The sequence below is a fragment of the Falco cherrug genome, chromosome 7, assembly GCF_023634085.1.
Source record: "Falco cherrug isolate bFalChe1 chromosome 7, bFalChe1.pri, whole genome shotgun sequence".
NCBI lineage: Eukaryota > Metazoa > Chordata > Aves > Falconiformes > Falconidae > Falco > Falco cherrug.
In genome coordinates this window covers 53412584-53435493 of record NC_073703.1, presented here as the reverse complement: position 1 = coordinate 53435493, position 22910 = coordinate 53412584, and the positions used below count along the sequence as shown (strand labels likewise).

The following is a 22910-nucleotide window of genomic DNA, read 5'->3' as shown; positions in this document are numbered from 1 at the left end:
GACTGCTTATCAGCTACTCTCCTAGACTCCCCTGATCAGCCTAGGACATGAAGAATCATAGTAAGGATGGACTACTCTACATTCAACCCTGCTTTGCTTGCCATTCTGCCGGTTGTGATGAAGATTGGGATCGACATGTAGCTGGATACTTGAAAAGAGCTTCTATGTGTTTGTGGCAGGAGGGAGCCACTTCTCCTTGGTTACTTACCGAGGTTAAGTGAATGTGGGCACAGGCTGAAAAGAGATGTGCCCAGTGTAGATTCTGAGTTGGGGGTAGGGGATGAAGCAAAGGTTTGGTTCTGAAATCAACATGACAAGCTTTGAAGACCACCACCTTCTAGCAACTTGAGCCAAACACCAGATTAATTAGGATTTAAATTTTTACTTGTTTCTAGCACAGACAGTACACAAGTTGGCAGAACCCCTAATTAAAACCATAGATGTTTTAGGCCAATGGTAACAATCGTGCAACAAAAATCACAGAAAACTGTGGATTTCATCAACAGGTTAGAAAACTGGAGTTGCCTTTACTGGCATTCAACTTCAGCTGTGCCGATACCTGCTTTAAGCAACTTGAACATGAATAGTTCAGCAGTAAAGAATGTTAATGCATCTCCCTCCCTAAAAAAACATTTTCCTCTGCTTCCACTAGGAAGGGGAGCAATCAAAGAATACGTTTAGGCAAATCCAGAGCTATCCTGCGGAAACCACAGCTATGGACAGTCATTCCTACTAAGTGAAGAAACAGGCTGAACACACAATAGAAGGCTTTCCTGATAGTAAAGCACCTGACTCATCTCTCCTTTTCCCCCTATGCCACAGTCAAGTTCCCAGATTTCTAATGTCCCAGGAGAAATCCACAATCCATTAATGCAACTCAAGACTTGCATATACACCAACTGAGAAGCCACAAGAAGTATCAATGAGGCAACGTGTCCTGAATTATATCGCGATTGCACATTCTGTATTCTGGGTCCCCTGCTCCATAGACAACTGTGCTGGGTTATTCAAAGAGAAGGTCTTCATCCTTCTCTTCTGCTAAGAGATTGGCTGGTTCACGTTCCCCTCCAGCAGCCCTCCGCAGCTCCCGTTCTTTCTCAGATTTTTCTTTCAATACTTTTTTCTTTTCCTGGATCTTCTTTAACCTGTGAAGAGGAATGTGGTTTATCTGTGAAATAAACACGTTTTCATGAAACAGTCTAGCATCAACCCAGCCATACAACCTGGATGTGATAAAGCTGCATGGAGAAGTTTCCCAGGAAATGAAAATCCTGGAACAAATAGCAAAAGGCTTTTGTTGCTAGCTGCCATTGAAAATTTTCATCCAAACTATATTCTTGAACTTAAACACTGTTATACTGCTCTGCTTGTCTTGAAGTTAATTCTTCTTTAATTAATTTCAGGTTTGACATTTCTGCCTCAGGTAGCCCAGAACACTGACCTCAGTGGCAGAGGTGTCCTTGTAAAGCACAGCGTAATCATGTTGTTCCCTCTGGAAGAATGATAATGACAGCTATGTACAACCTAATGGTAGGGATTCATTTCGAACTTTCAGACAAGTAATTGCAGATCTCCAAAGTACCCAGCTCTGGGAAATCAATCTGCAGTTAAGAACCAGGTCATGTTTAAAAGTGTTTGCTCTCAGATTTAGTGAATAGTTCTCCTAAGTCCTTTCTGAGGAATAGCCTATTTAAGAGACAAGTCTAGTGTTCTTTTAGGTATTTACCTGTAGAATTCCTCTCGTTCTCGTTCATCCAGTTCTGTGATGATATAAGAAAGAGTACGCTCGATCCTGGGAATGATCACTAAAACAATATAAATAAGGAAGATGTTGGACTGCTGTTATATTAGCCAGGAAGTTATCTAACGCAGTGCACCGATGGTTGTTTAAAGTCAATGTAGTAATTCTTTCGGCTAGGGGAAATTTAAATGTCATTCATGAAAGATCATACTATTTCATTATGGACAAGTACACAAAACTGTTCTCATCAGTAAGTCCAGGACTAAACTAGCACTCTGAATATCACAGTATCTCCCGTAGCATGTTCTTTTGAAAGATGCAATGGAATCAGTAAGCACTGATCCCTGATTGTCTGTACGGTCCTTTTTCCCCATGGAAGTGGTTGAAGTCCTGCAAGAGGTAGGCAAGACAAATTAAAACTATGTTTTTCCATCACATTCTTTCAGATACTTCTGTTCTATATTGAACTTTTACTCACATAATTCTGATCTGATTGAAAAAGCCATCATGAAAACAAATATTCAAATAGAACACCACCACAAGGGAAGAGGTAAGACATTAAACAAATCTTTAACACCCAACGAGGCAAGCTGTGTGTCAGACCCACTTCTTGAAAGGAGAAAGCTGTTATCAGCACTACCAAGGTTGCTTGGAAGGCTGCAGAGGAAACCTTTTTCTACAGTCGAATTTGCAGAGTGATAAGCTACAGATAAGGCCTGCATGTTCAAACTAACAAGCCTATGAAACAGTACCGAAAAGGACAGTTTAGAGTCGTGTACTGAAATAAGTTACTGCATACATGCAAAGATGATTACATCTGAGCCATCGACAAGTCAGAAAGGAACGTGACATAACCAAAGCACCCTGGATACTGCAGCAAAAGGAATCACAGTGATACTGCACCTAGACAGTACTTAAGAAATTGCAAGAAACAGATTTACAAACAAGAATGTGAAGGATAAGGAATTCAGATGGAAGAAGAACACCAGAGTATTGACACCAAGACACTTCTGTTTCCCGTAACACAAACCTGAAGAGGTTACCAAGATCTCTCTCTGGATGCCTGCTCTGTGATTCCATCCAAAACCAACAAAAAAAAAAGTAACCAGCTCTCCACTGGACACCACCACATTTTAAAAGCTATTATCCTGTCAGAACATCTTAACACATAGAAACATCCTGTCTTTTGTTTCTAGTCAACAGACTTGACCAAATAAATTAAAGTAAGTAGCAAAGACTCCAGAATGTGTTAGTGGAATCTTTGTTCTGTAGGTTTCAATACATCTTCCTGATTATTTTTTCATGTTTGCATATTCACTTATCTCTCTGTACTCTGGTCCATTCCACTGGGCTTTTAATTTGTTTTTCTTACTTGCAATATGCTTCATTGTAATGCTTTCTGAAGAGTTCTTGAACTGGTTAGAAACCCTACTACTACTGAGAAAGCAGTCAAAAGGGGAGCGGCTTCCATGACCCTGCTCCACATCTTGCATGGAGACAGAAAAACATTATTCATCCCAAATAGAAAAATACTCACCGTGTTCAATTGCATTCACACGTCTGTTTGTTATTTTAATGGCTTCATCCAAAGTAACAAAGGATGTCTGATGGAATGGGATTAAATAATTAATACACAACAAGTCAGATTCAGCATTTCCATCAATTCTATACATGAAACCAAACAGCACTTGAAAGCCAAAGCCAAGTCTGTAATGTATGTAGCTTTACAGACTACATTCATGGTAGAAGCAGACTTTTTTTCTACTAATGTTAGTAACACACTGAATACTGCACATTAACAGTTACAAATACCAACTCCCCAAAGAAAGTTTCTTCTTGGCCATCAAGGAATAAGGACTTACTTGGAGCAGTGATATAACTGTTTTATGGCTGGAAAAGGTTTGCAACTTTGTACAGCACTGGGACTAACGGAGTACAGTACAGCTCAAAGAATTAAGCTACACTCACTGAGACTATGTTATTTTCATTCAGAAGTGAGAAAACCATGATCCCCTTTTTTTCCTCACCAACCTGTAAGGAGGCCAGTTCCACAAGCAACTCCACAGCTTTGGCATAGTTCCTCTTCAGCTTAGCCAGCTGTTCTCCACCTCTGGCCAAGCCAGTCAGCTCATAGCCTGAATAAAAATAATCATCAAGTAACATTTGTTGCTATTGCTACTATGGTGTTTTCTTACTCGGTAAAAATTGGTGCTTTACAAACTACAGGGATACAGACAGCTCAGCAAATGACAAGCTAAAGCCTTTGCCCATTAACAAATTGTCTTTATAGTGGTTTACGTTACTGCAGATCATTGTTGTGCATGTCCACAGGAAGATCTGCCAGTCTCAAAACCTGGTAATTCAAGACAAGCCTCCTCCTCATCTGAAAAACTCAGTAATTTAGGAAATCAAAATCCACTGTAGTCCCTAATCCTCCATGTCACAGGAACAGGACAAAGCATCATAGAGGAATTAAGTACACCCATGCCTATGATGTAAAAGGGCCTATCAGCAAAACATGACATGAGAAGTATTTTTGTATTAGTATAAAGTAGCCACAGGTACGTGTAAGATAGAAAATACTCGTTTTGTACTTACTGTCTCCTCCTTCCTGGTAATGCTCAAAAACTGGCAAGGTTACACCTGAAAAAAGTAAACAAGAATGTTTGTAAGAGACATAAAGAGTTATAGATTTATTAGGTACAACTCACTTTTGCCCCATTTGCTTCTAATAAATTAATTAAAATCAGAAGCTTTGTTTCCAACATCTTCCATGTATAGCTTGGAATGATTTAAGTCATGCTGGTTCTGACACATTAATATGGAATATCAAATTGTGTTGAGATCACAGAGATCTAGACATGAAAAATTCAGAGAAGTATTCTGGTTTATCCAGTGTTCAGTTTTACTATGTTTCTGTTTTGTAACATAGTTCCTGTACTTAAGGAATATGTTAGCCATTCAATCCTGGTTTATATTTTTTGTTTTCTTCATAGACAATTATTGACATTTAATTTCCTGAAACTTATTTAATTTTTGATACTTAATTTCCTAATCTGTTTTTCAGCAAAGGTCTATGGAAGTTACGCTTTGTCTGAAGATCTAGAAATTGGACTGCATTTAACCCACACTCGATTTTATGACAGGTGGATAACTAAATATAAAAATTATATGCTGTATGTGAAAAAACCCAGCAAACTACAAGTGTTCCTGTTAGATGAATAAGAGAAATAAAGTGGAGACAGCGTTTGGATACATTTCTGCGTATTTCAGAGCCTCCTCCCACAATTCCCTTAAGAGTTGAAATACTCATAGTATGGAAAAGTCACCTGCTACATTGTCTTTTTTAGCTCTGATCTTGACTTGAGCTTTGTTCACATTTTGGATCACAGTGGTACTGTAAAGAAGAAAACATACACCTTAACCAGAAAAGCTGAAGTGGTCCATTAAGTCATTATATACAAGATCAAGTAGTTATCAAACAGCTGTAAAGATTTGGAAATTGTCTTCAGCTCCATTCTCTATGCCATTCATTGCACAGCCTTTGAAGCTACTGGAGCAGCTTTGAAAGAAGTATGTTTACAGCAATGTTTGGAAATGTAAAAGACACAGAGACTGTGAAATGTAACTTTAGAAATGTCTCAGACCAAGTATTCAAAGCATAGCTAAAAACTAGCCAGCTATCTGGCAAATTACTTTAAAATATTTTAACAGATAATTAAAATTAATGAGTCTAATCAAAATTAAGAGGTTTTTTCCCAATAAAAGTGAAGGAATTTCAAGGCTTCATTGCGGACCAAGGCCACGATATTTTGTTCATTTGAGTTTGTACGTATCTGTCCTTTCAGAATGTTTTTGAGTTTATTTACCCACTAACTTTATTATATTATCAAACTTAAGCTTGTACAACAGTTTGTCTTGAAGAATTCTGAAGTGTCTTAAGGTCTTCCAAGAACAGGTCACGCATAGCCAGCTCTTTTATTGATGTACAGTTTGCTTACAGGGTGGAATCTGACTACTGTTTATAGCTAAACACTGCAACTGGTTAGGACAGGAAACAGCACCATATCCAAATAAAAGGGCAAAAATACTTTTCTCCAGCAGCACACAGACTACTACTGTATCTGATCACTTAGTTCTTCCCCATTAATTGGCAGTGCCATCAGCTGAATCATTAACAGTTCCCCAAATTTATTCCAGAAGATCTACGCACACTTGAATGAATTACACAAACACCCTAGTTAGAACTGTGATTTATTGGAATACAATTTCGAAATATCCTACTGGAGGAAAAAGATGCATTTCCCCTCTCACATATAGCCCTCACTAGCCCTAGTGAGGGAAGAGGTCAATTAGGTTAGAATAGTTAGTAAAATGACTGTATCACTTAATGGAAGAAAAGAACACACTTTACATCTGGCCCTCAAATTCACAAGAAAGATCAAAATAATAAATAATCCAATACTCCACTATAAATTCTTGTTACCCTACATTTTATAGTCCAACTGCAAAAGCAACGCCTTCTCAAATCAAGGATTTGTACATGAAGTAAATTCTGTTAATCTTTCCACTTTGTTTAGCTTTCAATGGAATATACATTTTCTTTTCATTATAAAAATTATCTCTCTCCTGCAATGATGCCTCCCACCTTTACCTAATGGAATTCATTCAGTTCATCCTGTCCTACCTTGTCCACTCTTTTTTTTTTTTCTTTTTAAAGTGCATTGAAGAATTTTACTTTTTTCCAAAAGAGGAAACAACAATTTTTGCTAGCTCTTTCCCACAGGTAGGACATCCGGAAGATCAGCAATCCTCACCTGAAATCTCCTGCTGTAAACTTTGCCTCAGCAAGTGAAAAGGCAGCTTCTCTCATCACCTCACCCATCAGCATCTTAGTCTGTTTGGGGGGGGGCGGGAAAAGAAAAAAAAAAAAAGGCAGCAACTACAAGGCACATTGTTACTCCTTTTCCAGGATACATAACTAACAGCATAAAGAGAAGAATGAGAATTAAAAGCATCAGAAAGTCCTCTGTGTGTAGCTTACTGTCAAATTGCAAATTTTAAGTCCCAGGTGACTGACAGAAATAGAAGTGTTTCGGATCTTTCCTTGATCCAGTGTGGAACTCACCGAAACAGCAGAAGACATGTCTGTCTTAATAATCATACAATTCTACTATATAGGGGCTAAATTGCAACAATAAAATGGCTGGGTAGGAAAGCACTCTAACTTGACATTGTACTGAATACTATGAGACAGCTGAAGTTGGTGTTCAATATAAAGATTTATGCAGCTTTGTGAAGCTGCGCCTTCCTCCTACTTCCTTTTTTCCTCAATTTTTACACACTTGAAGCTAAAACACATGCTGTTGAGAAGCAAGAGCCTTCGTATATTAGTCTACAGGAACAAAAGTACAGTGCAAAGAGCTTGTCTACAGCATGGGAACAAAGCACCGCTGCTAACCATGGATAGCAGTTGCAGCCAGAGCAGTACAACTAAAACCCATCTAGTATGGTAGAACATAACAAGCCATATTAAGCTCTACTGAATATCTTAGATTTGTCATTCATGTTGCAAAGGAAGATGCAGGACTCCATGTTTCTTCATAAAGGAACAAGTTCCAGCTCGACAAAACTGCTTTCTAGTGTACCTCCTCGTGCAGAAAACATTATAAATCTGCAGTATCCTCTCAAGCAAGATAAAACAACAAAAACAGGGCTACACAACATGTTAAATCCACTCCTGAAAGTATTTGGCAGCATCAGAGTGAACTCCCTGTAATGTAGAAATGATGCTAGTGAACTTGGGACACAAAAGAAAGCAGAGCCCAGGAGTGGCTGGAAGGAGGTGAGGCATATTAGCTCACACAAAATCTCTGTATCATTGCAGCCAGAAAAACATAATTCTGCTCATCTATCCTCAGTAGTCTCATTTACAAAAACCAGGTTATCCACAAAATTGTCCTACCTTCCAGCCTACCTAAAAAAATTAGCAGAACAGGAATGCACAACTGACAGAAAAAGACAGATTTCAAATAAAGTGAGCCAAACAGAGGAAAATTCTAATTTACCTACCTCAATAATTTTTTTAAGGATCTGCCTGAATCGAAGTGTCAAAGCATCAGATTTCTTCTTCAAGAGGTTACGACCCGTTTGGGCTCCTTTCAAACGAGCCTTCATGATGGTCTGAGCCCTGTTTAAGTGAAAATGTCCTGCATCATCTGAAGGGGTTAGGAAAAAATTTATGCAAGGTATTCCAATGTGCACATAACTGAAATTACGAAGCAACCAAGAAACATCAGTGCAGTAAAACAGGATAGCCACTTCAAGATAGAATTTTATATTCCCATTTAAAATCAAGGGAATTTATTATATTTATGTCCATCATCAAGGAGAATTACAAAGTTATTATCTGTGAAGTCAAAGATCATGGAAAAGACAAGTAATTTTTCAGCTCTTCCATAATAGGAAATAAGTGCTCATTTTCCCTCATGACTTACAAGTACCAGAAATCAAACTACCCCAAAAGTCCACTGTCAGTGAGACACTGGTACTGCTTTTAAGCTCTTTTACTGCTACGTCATCTTCTCAAAATCAGAAAACACAGCAAATTCTTCGTGTTCAACAACTGTTGTTGCTGTGTTCTGATTTTACAGAGCAACAAGATACAGCAGTTGTACATTCTGGTTTAAAGAAAGAATATACGATGATTCTGTATCTTCCATATGCTGCAGAGGAGATTTACAAGCCATTTAAGACAATCAGAAGTAGCATCAATTTAAAAGGGATATTGCTAAGCCAGCTGTAGCATTGTATATCTATCCTTTACTTCCAGTACCACGCTGACAGGTTTCTTGTACAGAATTAGGAACTGAAGAAGGATGCAAACCTTCCTTCCCTCTCTGCTGTGCAATCTATTTTAATTTCAGGAATCTTTTTGATTTAAGTTAACTAGAATATCAGGAACTATACTACAAAAAGCACAAGCTGTGCTAACTTAAGCTACACCTTTGTACACACAGCCACTACACACAAAGGACAATACTTAAGTCAACTCAATGTGAAGAGAAAGAAACCTTACACGCTTCCTCTCTGACCTTGGAAAAAGTTAAGTATAATTAAGATTCTACCCACAAGTGCAATCCATTACTTTCCACATCTACTGGCATGTGATGAGAATAGCTCCATTAATGTGTACAAAGTACTTATGACTGAAAAGCACAAATAACCTTTCTGAATGTTTATGATAAAAAAAAAACCCCAAAGTCAAAAAGGCAGCTTTATTTTCACAACAAGCAGGTCTCTGTTTACCACCTGCCAGAGACTGGCTGACCTTCTAGTTCAAGCAAGATTTCACAGGCTCTGAGACTGCATAAAGTCTTGTTTACTGTCAAGGAGACTGAGCAGCTTTTTTAATATCCAGCACAGAAGACGCTCATACCTGCAAGCCACTTCATAAAGATAAAAACCCAAAACCACCCAAACCTTTTGAAATTCTGTCAGTTAACAAAAATAACTGTTGCAGAGGCAGGCCATCTTCCTAATTTACATCCCTATCAGAACATCAGCCACATTATTGGTATGTTGCCTCATTTGAAACGGCTCGTAAGTATTAGGGCTTTGTACATCACCACCTTCTTGCCACAATGACATATCAGCCCGCAAAATCAGATGCCTTTTAAAAGTAACTGAAGTGCCTCCTCCCTGGACATGTAAGCTGAATGAAAAGAGCACTATCAAAGAGCATGAGTAAGACCAGATGACTTTATATATGCAATAACTTATTTCTGAACTAAGTTTCAAAACAGAACCTTTACCATGTAATGTCTTGGTCTTTTCATATAAACTGTTATTGCCTGTGTCCTGAGCTCATACACGGGGAAATAATTATTCTTTTACATTTGAGATTTTCTGTCCTGCAAGGCATCTTTTTATAAAGACTACATGCAGGCTTCAATCTAATTTTATGTAAGATTTGAAACAGCCTTTCACCTTAAGGCAAAGTCTTTCTGTCCTGGAGGGTTCTGAAGAGAAACTGAACAGCATTATTAAAACAGCAATTTTATTAGCAGATCAGTTTCAATTGTTTGTGTTCATTCCAAGGCTGGCAGCTTTCTAAGCCTTGTCAGGAGACATCTGATTCCATGACAAATAGTTTGCCGTCAGGATCTGGAAAATTATTTTTCTGTCCACAGGACTTCAGGCCTTTTCACTTCCTTTTTTAAATACTGTGGCCAACTTCTTGTACAGCAGTACCATCTATTAAAAAAGGAAGCAATGGTTCGCTATGTACATTTTTTTCTTATACATATATTCTACAAATGGTTCTTTTTAACATAAAGGTTTGCATAATTGCATGATTTTTGGTAGCCACGCACACACATACACTCTCGAAGCTGCTTGCGTCTTGGTAGCAGGCCGTGCAACGGCCCTCTGACGGCTGACAGCTAATTTTGAGCCTGACAAGAAAACCTGAGATCTAACCGCGGCCTTCAGCTGCTTATCGCGGCGTTTTACACAAAGCCAGAGGCAGAGCCCTCCGGCAGGCGCAGAGCGCCCGGAGCAGCAGCGGACACGCCGCCAACAAAACGATCTCCAGCGCCGGAGCCCAGGTGGGAAGCGGAGCCCTGAGGGCGCCCGGCACGACCCCGAGCCCGCCGCTCCCGCTGCCCCGGCACGGCCCCGAGCCCCCGCCGCTCCCGCGCGGGGCACCAGCCGGGCCCGGGGTCGCTCGCCCCTCCAGGGCCGCGCGGGGGGTGGCCCGGGCGCCGCTCGCCCCTCAGCCGGCGCGGTGGGGGCAGCGGCGGAGGCCGCCCCGCGGCACCCCCCAGCCCGCCCCGACGCGCGGCGCGGCCCGGCGGCCACTCACATCCGCGAAGGGAAGATCTCGATGCGGTCCTTGCCCGACATGGTGGTGGCGGCGGGCGCAGGCGGGGCACAGGGCGGCGGGGCCCGCTCCGGCTGTCACCGCAGTCGCCGCCGCCGCCACCGTCACGTGACGCCGTCCCCGCTGTCCCCGCCCCTGCGAGGGGCCGCCCCGGCGGAGGAAGCACCCGGATGCCGGCGCCGCTCCCCCTCCCGCGCCTGTCGCCGTGATCACGTGCCCCCGGGGCCGGGAAGAAAGTGACGTGATTGGCTCCCGGGTCTGTTTGTCACAGCCGGAGGTCTCCGCCTCCATCCACTCGCCTTGCTCCCAGCGGCCGGTCCCGGGGGGGCGCTCTAGCAAAGGCCGACCTTCTGCCTCGGCGCTCAGACTCCATGGTGCCGGGGCGCCGTGCTGGCGTGCGGAGGAGCGGGGCGGGGCGGGCTGGCGCCTGCGCAGTGGGGCGGTGGTGGCCGGGCGCACGCTGAGGCAGGAGCGGGACCAGCGCGACATTCCGGGCCGCAAACGCAGAGCGGAACCCCTCAGCCGTCGGCAGGTACCGGCCGCGTCCCCGCCGCGCCTCCGGGCCCGGCCCCTCCGGGCTGGGGCGCTGCTGTGAGCCCGCGGGGCCGGGGGGACACCCGGCGTGGCCGAGAGCCGGGCCCGGGGGCTGGGCCCGGGAGCCGGGGCCCTGGCGGGGCCGGCGCTGCAGCTGCGAACTGCCCCGCCCGCGGGCCGCGCTCCCGGGGCCGGCCCGCCGCTCGCCCTGACGGTGCAGCGAGGGGCTGTTCCCGGCCCGGCCGCCCCGGGGGCCGCCTCCCTCCGGGGGGCCGCTGGGCCCTGCGCGTCAGCCGCGCTCCGGCGGCCGGGGGGGCCTGCCCAGGAGTTACCCTGTTTTTGCCGGTTCCCTCAGGGCGCTGTGCAGCCGGGGGGCCCTAAACCTTTGCCCAGGCGTTTCTAGCGTCTGGGAGCGATGGTTTCCAGCATTGTGCTGTGCGCACTGAGTTGCTCCTGAGCCTTAGAAGGCCAAAATAAAAAGCTGGTGTCTGTGGAGAGAGTGGGATGCTCTGTGTGCAGAGCAGCGTTTGTCCGTTCCTGCTTGCAGTGGTCGGGGTTTGTTGCTTTGCGATATATCTTTGTTATGTGTCGCGTAAGTAGACATGTAGGATTGAGCTGAACTCTGGACTAGAAAAGCGAACTGTAAAATTTTTAATCTTGGAGTTCTTTGTTCGGCTTCAAATTATATGGAACCTTTAGAGGAATGTTTTTGGAATCCTTTACTAGTCTGTATTTTCCCTTTCTGAAAGTTAGGAATGGAAATAAGGGTGGGCACAGTCTTCTAAATTGTGTGGCCATGTGTACGTAGCACTTGGCATCGCCATCTTATTCTCTTTTTAAGTTCTCATGTAACTAGAAAGCATTAGCACTGCTGGAAAGATCAAGAGTAAAACTGTAAAATGGTGAATACAGCAAACCTTCTGAAGGAGTGTGACATTTGCCTCTGCTAGTTCTGTAGGAAGCTTTCTGTGTGAAACTTTTAGACCTAGACAAAGGAATTGAACTAAACTGCTTAGTGGTGATGACTCTGGATTCATCATCAGGAAAATTAAGCAGTTTAAGCATTCCTTCTTGTCACTACATGATTATGAAGCATTAATATTTTTTTTTAATGTATAATGAAAGAATCCTATGCTGCTTTTCAGGTGTTCAGGATTTTTTGGGTTTTTGGTTGTTTTTTTTTTAATGCTTCATTCATGTCAGGCTAGTTCCATCTTCTGTTCTGAGATTGCCTTTTTCTCTTTGCTGACAGGTGGCCTCGGGAGCCGGTCTTACAGGATTATTCCAAACATCTTGTGCTGAGTTTAGAAAGTCATCTTCTGGAGTGTAGGGTCTGCTCCTTTTCAGTATTACAGAAGCTTCACTCTACCTCTTATTTTCTCAGCCTCTCATATTCTGTCTTATGTGCATACAAATATCTTTGTGAGCACTGCAGGCTTCTCTCCCATATTATCCTCGTGTTGTTAAAATCCTGATTTAAAATTTTACACAGCTTCATGTGCATACCCATGTAGATGAATCTTAAAGTGTGCAGCGCCACCTTTTCACCACTTGAAGTCTCTTCACTACGGTGTGCTATGTATGGGTACTATGACAGTTGAAGTGAATAATAAACTCTGGGTAGCAAGCTTCTTCTACTTTAATGCAAAAATTTTGCATCTCATCAAATGATTGTGGTAATACTAAAATACTAGTTAATTTGTTATTTAATTTCTATTAAAATCTAAGCGTGAATTGTACAAGCCTTGTTTTTATAATTGGCAACTTTTTGCACCAGTGTTCCTTTCTATCCTCACTGTCCCTTGCTGATTTTTTACCATGTTTATAGGAGAAGGAAGTGAGGTACTGTGAAATAAAATCTTTGTTTCTTTCTGCTCAAATTCCAGAATGCCAGGACTAAGCTGTAGATTCTACCAGCATAAATTTCCAGAAGTGGAAGATGTAGTGATGGTCAACGTTCGGTCCATTGCTGAAATGGGAGCCTACGTCAGCCTACTGGAGTACAACAATATCGAAGGCATGATCCTTCTCAGTGAGCTATCCAGAAGACGTATTCGTTCCATAAACAAACTCATCCGCATCGGGAGGAATGAATGCGTTGTGGTCATAAGAGTTGACAAAGAGAAAGGTATTTGGGAATGTTGTGAGCTATATCAAGATGGAATTCATAGAGAGAAATGCAGATAAACTGTGTGGCTTAGGTATCCATTGGTTTTGCCAAAGGTTTTTTTCTTAAGGCACGTAAGCAATAAAGACCATCATTGTGCTATCTTTTTGCATTATTATAAATGTTATTTCAGTTTTTGGGGTTTTTTTCCCCCAATGTTAGTATGCAGACTGTACTTGTAAAGTACACCTAGTAAATTTTGACATCAGTCTTCCAGTTGCTTATTCTAGATTTCCCTGTCTTACTGCTTTGTTCAAGTTCCCAATGCCCTTCAGAAAGAAGGCTTGGAGTTGACTTGCTTTCATCCATCTTAAACTCTGCCACTCTGTGTATGTCAGACTTTTAAAAGCAGTCATTGAATTTGATGTGGAGAACCACTGAGGCATTGGTGAATAAAGTTTTGAGTATAAAAGAAACATGTGAGAAAAGAAACACTGGAGAGATTTCTGTTGCTACAGATGAGCCTGTGACATTTCTAACGGAAGAAGCAGCACTGATCTTGGTTTGTCTGTCAGAATTTGCCTGTGAGTCGCAAGCAGGTGTTACAAAAAATGTCTGCCTCTGTGTCTGAAGACATTTCTACTCACAGCTGACTCTCACTCTTCCACTGCACAAGCAGAGTGTTTCTTTTTTTAAATGCAGCAGGCTGGCTTGTTGCATTTATTATAATTTTGCATATAATATTTGAATTATTATAATTTTGCATTATAAGAACAATATGCTTTATTCTTACTGTTCTTCTATGTCCTTTCTGAATTGGGATAGTGAAGGTCAATCACATCAGGAAGTATTTGCTCTAAGTGGGTCCTCACTGGCTCCATGTTTGGTCAATGAACTATAGTGAAGTGGATTTTTCTTTTGATACCTATGTAGTAAGTCGTAACTGAAGAGATACCTATGTACCTAAGTTGTAACTGAAGAGAAGGATGATCTGATGTAGAAATAAAAATCTGAATGATGAGCATTTAATGCTCACAGTCCATCCTGTTCGTGAACGTGTCTTGAACCTTGACTATAAAATAGATGACATGTATGTCGTTATTTGCCACGTGAATTCTGGAGGTTGCAACTTGAGATTGTACAGGCAACTGTCTCTTCCTGTTCTCTGAACGTTTATATCTTTTACTCTAAAGGTTTTTTTAGTATATTATTTAGAACGTGTGGGATTTTCATAATACTGTTCCATGCAATCTTTAAAATCTATATCCAGGTATAAAGAAATAAAAATAACCACTGAGTGCCTATCGTAGAAACCTGATCGTTGGGGTGATGTTTCTCAAGTAACATGCTTTTCTAGAATATTTTTGAAACTGCAGTTAACACTGAGATTAAGTAATGAATGACAGGATAAGAAAAAGCAGAGAGGAAAGAAAGACAAGAAGAAACTTAATTCATATAGATCTAAAGTGAAATAAGCTTCCCAGCATCTCTAATGAAAGAATACTTCCTCTTAAAAATTAATTTTGTTCTCTTATTAACAAAGAAACACATCTGGAATTCACATCATGGTCTTATTGGATCTTCTGGGGAACCTGTAGTTTGTGAGAAGTAGATGGAGGCCTTTCCAATTTACTAAGAAGTGGTTCAAAAGATTTTTTTTTTTTTTTTCCACAGGCAGTTCTCCCAAAAGGGTATCCAAGGAGTTAGTCAGAATTTGAGGCCAGGCCTACTTTATTAGGAAACTGTTGGAGTGCCAACCTTAAATGAAGTTGAGTTGAGCACTACAAAAATATGTCAGACTCGCTTTTTTGTGTATTGGTGTGATTTTTGCCAAATCAGTGTACAGCAACATAAAAATGGATCACTGCTGAAATATTGTGAATGTTTCTTCTAAGTTTGCAGAGAAAGTATTAAGGCAGTACTTTTCTAGAATGCCATACAACAGATTTACCCTTGTAAGTATTTACAGATGAAAGAGTAATTTAATATCCTGATTTAGATCATGATTTGATCCAATGCATTGAGATTTTGTTTTGTTTCTTGCTGTAGCAACGCATAGGGATAATGTAGGCAAGGGGCAAATCCTGAACCAGAGTGTATATTCTTTATGCATTTCTCTAGAAGCAGTTTGATTTAGTTTGCACAATGCCTGACACTTTCAAAATGGTTTTCCCCAATAGGTTATATTGACTTGTCAAAAAGAAGAGTTTCTCCAGAGGAGGCAATCAAATGTGAAGACAAATTCACAAAATCAAAGACTGTAAGTTACTTTGTTATATTCAGGCACTATGTATTTTCAGTGTCTTTCCTGAGCAACCAAAATGCACAGATATAAGACAGTATGAAAATGAAGTCTTGTTCTCATGTATTAGGCACGCTCTGATTCTCATTTACCCATGCAGATATATATAAAACCAATTTATCTCTCTGTGAGTGGTCTGGTAAGCTGCTGCTTAATGAATAGATCAAGTAAGATGTCGGTTGAAATTTGTGATGTAAAAGGGTTTATTTAAATGATCAGAAATCCAAAAGCATATGCTGGTTTAGCACACTGTGGACAACTTCTCTTGAGAAGGGATGCAGGTAGTTTAAGGCATTGACTCTCGCCCTTACTATTGTGTGGTCTTATGCTTCCAAGTAGAAGGCTTACCATTAAAGACTACTTTTTATTCTCAATTTTTGTCTGTTTTCAGTATTTGTTCTGGGTTTTTTAACACTCCTTTTGTGTTCCAGGTTTATAGCATCCTTCGCCATGTTGCTGAAGTCTTGGAGTACACTAAGGATGAGCAGCTTGAGAGTCTGTTCCAGAGAACTGCCTGGGTATTTGATGACAAGTACAAAAGACCAGGATATGGTGCTTATGATGCATTCAAGCATGCAGTCTCGTAAGGACATCTTTTCTACTTCTAGGGGCTTATTTCAGATTGCAGAGAAGTGTTTCCCGGAATAGATCCATCATAGTGTTCTTTTGGTTTGGTTTTTGGGTTTTTTTCCCCCGATGTTAGTATGCAGACTGTACTTGTAAAGTACACCTAGTAAATTTTGACATCAGTCTTCCAGTTGCTTATTCTAGATTTCCCTGTCTTACTGCTTTGTTCAAGTTCCCAATGCCCTTCAGAAAGAAGGCTTGGAGTTGACTTGCTTTCATCCATCTTAAACTCTGCCACTCTGTGTATGTCAGACTTTTAAAAGCAGTCATTGAATTTGATGTGGAGAACCACTGAGGCATTGGTGAATAAAGTTTTGAGTATAAAAGAAACATGTGAGAAAAGAAACACTGGAGAGATTTCTGTTGCTACAGATGAGCCTGTGACATTTCTAACGGAAGAAGCAGCACTGATCTTGGTTTGTCTGTCAGAATTTGCCTGTGAGTCGCAAGCAGGTGTTACAAAAAATGTCTGCCTCTGTGTCTGAAGACATTTCTACTCACAGCTGACTCTCACTCTTCCACTGCACAAGCAGAGTGTTTCTTTTTTTAAATGTAACAGGCTGGCTTGTTAATTCCGTACACTTCCGAATTTAAAGAATGGGAATGGAATTATGAATTTAGAAATAGAATTATGGACAGAAAGAAATGGAAATGGTGATGCTAAGGGAATATGCACTGATACAGATTGCTCTTAATTATTTTTTTAATGGAGTGTGATACTTTAATTTGCTTTCAGAGTTAACCTTTGGTTTCCTTCTAAAGATTGTATCGTGAAATTGGCAATCTAAAACCGGATTTCTCAATAATAATTTCCAGTATTACTCTTTTATAGCACATAAACCTGAGTTGAACACTAGATGGCACTAAAAAAATTTTAGAAATTCTGTTGACTTTAAGAAGCAGGGTACTTGGTAGCATTTTGATCAGCTCAAAACCAGCTCTGTGGTTTTGTGGAAGAGGCAACTTGTATCCTCATTTAGACTGGGTGTGTTCTATTTCACAGAATAATAATTTTCTAATGATAGCAGATTTACTGATAAAGGACAAATATGGGTGCATTGCAGAATGAATTCCAGATCATTCTGTAACTGATAAATACTTAGTGAACAGCTGTATTGGAAGAACAAAAAAACTTGTTACGCTGGCTGTTCAAGCTTCTCAGAAAAATTCCTGAACACACATGCCATTTATTTTTCATCTGAAATTCAGGTTGCAGCACAAACTTCTGGAGCTGTCTGTTCTCAAAACATGCTTCCATCAGTAATGCCTTAAGATTTCTGACAATGGACTGCAACTTCTGTTTGTTCCCATTGTGATCCTACATAAAGCTATAGTGGCTGAGCAGAAAAACGTGCTTATTGTTGCCTTCCTGTGTGTACTGAAGTGCTTGCGAGGGGCTTAGTGTGCCCGCTAAGAATTTGACTTGCTGTTCCTTTCTTAGTGCTGAAGATTAGTGTTTTGGGGTTTCACATGGCATGATACCTGTGGCAAAACTTTAAAGTACATTTACCCTCTTATCAGTAAAAATTAAACATCAGGGACCTATTTGTTGAATGCCTACCAAACGCACATGAAAATAACTCCAAGATTTAACAGGATTGATTGTAAATGAAGAAGCAGAATTTGCATGTCCATTAAATCACTTCTGCCATATAGGTTCATATTTTTATGTGTAAAACCTGTCATATTTGTGGGTTCTGTTTGCTTATGTTTGGCGCTTCTACCATCTGTACTTAGTATATAAAACCATGAAAGATGATGTTTTGCTAGTAGCAGAGGCCAATCTCCCAATATTGCCTCTTGGGTTTTGGGCCATTTCAGTTCATGTTTGCCTACTAGTAGTATTGTAGGTCGTGTGGTTTTGTTTTTTAGGGAACTGGAACTCTTGTCTCTGAAGAACAGGAACAGGTTTTGTGAGGAGCTTTTTGATTATGTTCTCTGTCTTGGATATATTTTGGATAAAATTAATACAGCAATAGAGAATTGACAGCACCTCTTAAAATAAGAGCTGCTAATTTATATTCAGCAGAGGAGTTTGCCTCTCGTCTCCATATTTTGAAATACTGGCTTGTGATTTTAAAAAACCTTTATCTTTTCTTTGGCCAAGAATGTAGCCAGCAGATGAGTATCTGTCTGTGATCCAGTTACTGTTAAAAAGTACAGAATGACATGGAACAAGTATAGGTTACCTTGTGGAATGACAAAAATCTTGCATTTGAATGAAATGCTAAAATAATACGGAAACCTCAGATTCATCATGGATTCTCTTTCATGCAGTGTGGTTTTATATTCACATTGGAGGGAACGTAAATACTAAGCAACTAGATACTTGTCTCATTCTGTGTATTGTATACAAACGGAGCTGGACAGAACTCCTTCCTTTGCTCCAAAAAAAAAATAATTCAGATCTTTCCTTCCAGGAACAGATTGAGTAAACTACTTACCCGCTTTGTTGTATAATGCTTCCAATTGGAAATACTTTGAAAACTGCTGTGTGTATTTTCTTCCAGTGTTTCAATGGACTCTTAAGAAATTTCCCTGTTTTCTTTGCCTAGTAGATCTCTAGGATTATGCATAAGAATATTGAAATAGTACCAGAAGTTAATGTTGTGTCATATTCTACTTCCATATAACTTCTGTAATATTGCTTTGCTTGGCTTAGAGACCCTGCAATCCTGGACAGCCTAGATCTGACAGAGGAAGAGAGGCGTGTATTGATTGACAATATTAACAGACGTCTGACACCGCAAGCAGTCAAAATCCGAGCTGGTGAGTTCTTTCCAGATGTTCATTGAACAAGTCTTGACACTGAAGTTATTGTGTCTTGTTGCAAACTATAAATTCAGTTAAAACTAGTGGTTTGGAATGCTGATATTTGAGTGGAACTTTTCAGAATTAAGACACCTTAATCAAGGTTGCATGCAAAACACCTATTTGAGTTCTATCCCAAAGTGCAAGGTGCTTTGGCTTTTGTTTTTTTCCCCCGAACTACATATTCCTTGGGACACGAAGTAATTGTTCTGATGCATAATGCAATCTGTCATATTGCACTGGCATATGGTGAATTTAAATATTTTACAGTTATTAACTGCATCCACAATACTCTTTTTCACTATCCAAAGTGTTAGATTTGTTGATTCCCTAATGGGATGATTCTTCTCTGTCTACAGCATGTAGCATGGCTACAACATGTGTCTTAGTCACTTACCCATGAACATGTGAAAATAGTTCTGCCTCTGCGCTAGGTGTATTTCTAACTGGTTGATGACAAACCATTCAGCAGAATGTATTATCTCAAGCCTGGCACATGTCCGATGTATTCATAAGGTGTATGAGCTACTCTGTCTCTTCTCAATTCAGTGTGGGTAGAAAAAGCACGTGACTGCAGTACTTAAGAAGGCATACTTAAAAACTGTAAATCTGGTTGTACAGCTAACAACCGCCTAAAAGTATGCTTGCCATTGAACAGGTAGTCAATGTAGCAGAGTCACATTTTTAACTAGATTGAGAAATTGCCTCTGCTCTGCAAGGATGTATTGAAGAGTATTAGCACTTTATTATTTGTTGATTACTGTGGAGAGAAAGATAAGCTGTACCCACATGACAGCGAAGTCAAGAAGAGAGTGCAAAAAGTAAGGTAATGAAGAATTCCTTTACCTGCTTTTTAGATTACCATGAGTTGGCATAGGCTTCAAAGTGTCAGTAGGATTTGCTTGCCATGAAGAATGAAATTTCTAATATGAATAGCACTTCATGAGTTTTGTTACCTGACAAGCGTTTTCTCTTACTTAATCTTGTGTATTTTGCTCTGATGGTCTAAGTTGTTTTCAGTTTTGTCTTCAAAACAAGCATAGAAACTCTCCATTGGCTTGTAGCCTCATCTTGAGTCTGACTGGGATGCTCTTCTGTGAATTTGTTTCTGATACCTGGGAATCACCAGGTTGTTGTTGGTCACCTAGAAGTGAGACAAACTTCTCTGTGTGCCTTAGTCTTGCACCATGGCTACATACGTAAAGAAATCTTTGTCAGGGTATTACAGATATGACCAGCATTAGCCTATGCCTTAATTTCCAAACATCTACAGAAAGCTATGGCTGACTACCATTTTAACTATATGTCAATATAACTTACATTAAAAAAAAAATATTAAAAAGTGCAGTGCTCCTCAAGTGATGCCAGTATGCCTCTGTATAATTGCTGACAGAATTTCTTGAATTTGTGGATGTGTTCTTTTTTAAGTTTCAGTTTTTCTGGTAGATCTTTTTTTTTTTTTTTCCTGGAATTTATTGCTTGTATATCTTCATATCTTTGTGCAAAATACATAATTATTCCTGTTGAATTTATTGGGTGAGAGGTGAGTGGATGTGGGTGTATCATTTCATATTTGGGCTTTTCCAAGCACAGTATAAAATGTATGTCTAAAGAATTTAGGAAGACTTTTACCTCAACTTACAAGTCAAGAAAGTGAAACCTTCCTCAGTTTTGGCAGCTACTGAAGAAGGATGAACACTGGATGCTAAAAAGCTTTATTAAGGCTTAACTTAAAAAGGTTTAAAGATTCTACAGCTTTAGGTAATTTTGAAGATTTATTATTTTTATTCCTCTGCCCTAGATATTGAGGTGGCTTGTTATGGTTATGAAGGTATAGATGCAGTAAAAGAAGCCTTGAGAGCAGGCCTGAACTGTTCCACGGAGAATATGCCCATTAAAGTAAGTGTCTGTCTTAATAGTGAAATCAGAAGTAAAGTTCCCTGTTGCCCTCGGGTACAAATAACGTGAACTGTAGTTGACACAATCATATAGCTGAGGCTGGGAAGCCATCTTGCTTTCTGATTCTTCTCTAGCAGGTCTGTAACATGCTTCCTTTCAGCTGCGTGCTGACAGTTGTTTCTGTGACTGTGCTGTGGCTTCCCGAGTTCAAGAAGCTGTATTCTCTTCAATTTATTAAAGTCTGGTATTGGCACACTGCATGCCTGCAGCCTTAGGTAGGGAGCAATAAATCTTATTTTCAGGTCTAAGATTGTGTAAGAAGAGGAATGTTTGCTCCACATACGTCTGAGTGTTGGGAGAATGGCAGCTGTACCTAGGCCTAGTTTTTCTTCCCCAACAATTTTAGGATGTTGAGTATATTACTGAAAAAGTGTTTCCAAGAAACTTGAAAGTACTTCTGTCTTTGAAAATGCTTTCTTATGGTTTCTTGTAACAAAAGCAAAAGTTTACCTATTCAGTCATCTTAAAAAAAAAAAAAAAAAAAAGTACAAGTTGTAACACTCTTAATTGTTTGAAAAAGCATGTGATGGGCTGTTTTACTGATCTGCAAAGTGGATGTTCTCTCTGCTTAACAGGAGTGGTCTAAATAGACATGCTATGTGGAAATAATCAATGCTGATACTGGAAATCAGACAAGCTGTGCTCTTCCTTGTCTGCTATTTCAGTCCAAGTTGTTTACGCTTCTAGAAAGGGTTTTTCTAATGGGAAACTGTTTCTTCTGCGTATTGTACCTTCAGAACAGTGTTGCTCACTCTGCTTGCAATATTTTTCTGGCTTTGTTTTTGTTACTGAGTTTTCTTTTTGTTTTTTCCCCTCGCCTTCCACCCCATCCCTACAATGTGCTAGATTAATCTGATAGCCCCTCCTCGTTATGTGATGACTACTACAACACTGGAGAGAACTGAAGGACTGTCTGTTCTGAATCAAGCCATGGCTGTAATTAAAGAAAAAATTGAGGAGAAGAGGGGAGTCTTTAATGTGCAGATGGAGGTAAGAACACATTACGTTCTAAAATTATTTTTTTTTGCTCACAACATTTTTAAAATAGAGCAAGATCAATAGTACTAGGAGAAGTTTTAGAAAAAAACAACCCTGAACTTCTGTGTTCCTTAAATAAACAAATGGCTGTTCTGATTTTCCTGGGTTTTATTGTGTGACTTCAGGATGTATTTTATCTCTTGCTCTTTATGTAGAATCAGAGTCTACAACTATATGTGGTGTTCCTTTATGACAGTTTACCATATGTTTGGTTTTTTTCAGCCCAAGGTGGTTACTGACACAGATGAGACTGAGCTTGCAAGGCAGTTGGAAAGACTGGAGAGGGAAAACGCTGAAGTGGATGGGGATGATGATGCAGAGGAAATGGAAGCCAAAACTGAAGACTAAATGTCCTGGGATATTTAGAAGAGAGACCATGTGAAAAGTGTCTCCATTGCAAACACTCTGGACTAAATGTTTCCAGTATTGAAAACTTCAGAGTCAAATGTAGAAGGGTTTAACTGTTCTAAAAAGACCAAAATGTAAAAGGCTCTTCCAAATAATATTTGATGCAGCAACTTACACAAAAATTGAATCCTTTGAAGGAAGGTGTGTATCAAATACAAGACACAGATTTGGCCAGAAGGAGGTTGCAGCTCCATGCTTAACGTTTTTATACAAAACAATTCCTAATCGATGATTACAGCTCAGTGCATCTGTTAATGATCTTTCCTGAGAGCACCAAAATCAAGCCAGCTGAGCAGTTCTATACAAAATGTATTTGAGAAAATATTCAATAAATTTCTGGGCTATGTAACTCCCAAGATTTTTGTTTTTTCCCTCCCCTCTCTTGTCACATGGCCTAGAGTGATGTGAATATAAAACCTGGAAGGGTATGATCAGTGAGTGACACCCCTTTAACACTGAAAAGGCTTGCTTTGTTTTGCTTTAAATCAGGCCAAGGATG

The 22910-nt window shown here is 40.2% G+C and overlaps 2 protein-coding genes across 2 annotated transcripts; one reads left to right on the top strand and one right to left on the bottom strand.

Moving 5' to 3' along the window:
- Window positions 1-362: 362 nt before the first annotated feature.
- ATP6V1D (ATPase H+ transporting V1 subunit D) lies at window positions 363-10765 on the bottom strand. Its single transcript, XM_055717127.1, has 9 exons — window positions 10608-10765; window positions 7814-7931; window positions 6559-6638; window positions 5071-5138; window positions 4340-4384; window positions 3773-3876; window positions 3279-3345; window positions 1727-1805; window positions 363-1145 (listed from the first exon to the last, which is right to left on the bottom strand). The coding sequence occupies exons 1-9, from the start codon at window positions 10646-10648 to the stop codon at window positions 1004-1006; spliced, it is 744 nt and encodes a 247-aa protein (XP_055573102.1). The 5' UTR covers window positions 10649-10765; the 3' UTR covers window positions 363-1003.
- A 261-nt stretch (window positions 10766-11026) lies between these two features.
- EIF2S1 (eukaryotic translation initiation factor 2 subunit alpha) lies at window positions 11027-22760 on the top strand. The gene is made up of 8 exons (XM_055717126.1): window positions 11027-11157; window positions 13046-13287; window positions 15447-15526; window positions 16000-16151; window positions 18858-18964; window positions 20808-20905; window positions 21812-21955; window positions 22226-22760. The coding sequence occupies exons 2-8, from the start codon at window positions 13047-13049 to the stop codon at window positions 22349-22351; spliced, it is 948 nt and encodes a 315-aa protein (XP_055573101.1). The 5' UTR covers window positions 11027-11157; window position 13046; the 3' UTR covers window positions 22352-22760.
- The last annotated feature ends 150 nt before the right edge of the window (window positions 22761-22910 follow it).

What these genes read in the sequence shown, in the direction of transcription:
- ATP6V1D (XM_055717127.1), bottom strand. Translation starts at nt 10,648, where the DNA reads ATGTCGGGCAAGGACCGCATCGAGATCTTCCCTTCGCGGAT. An exon ending in TGGAACTGGCCTCCTTACAG is followed by an intron (nt 3,346 to 3,772) that starts GTTGGTGAGGAA and finishes CCATTCCATCAG; the next exon opens with ACATCCTTTGTTACTTTGGA. An exon ending in GAACGAGAGGAATTCTACAG is followed by an intron (nt 1,146 to 1,726) that starts GTAAATACCTAA and finishes TCCTCTTCACAG; the next exon opens with GTTAAAGAAGATCCAGGAAA.
- EIF2S1 (XM_055717126.1), top strand. Translation starts at nt 13,047, where the DNA reads ATGCCAGGACTAAGCTGTAGATTCTACCAGCATAAATTTCCAGAAGTG. An exon ending in AATTCACAAAATCAAAGACT is followed by an intron (nt 15,527 to 15,999) that starts GTAAGTTACTTT and finishes TTTGTGTTCCAG; the next exon opens with GTTTATAGCATCCTTCGCCA. An exon ending in TCTTTAATGTGCAGATGGAG is followed by an intron (nt 21,956 to 22,225) that starts GTAAGAACACAT and finishes GGTTTTTTTCAG; the next exon opens with CCCAAGGTGGTTACTGACAC.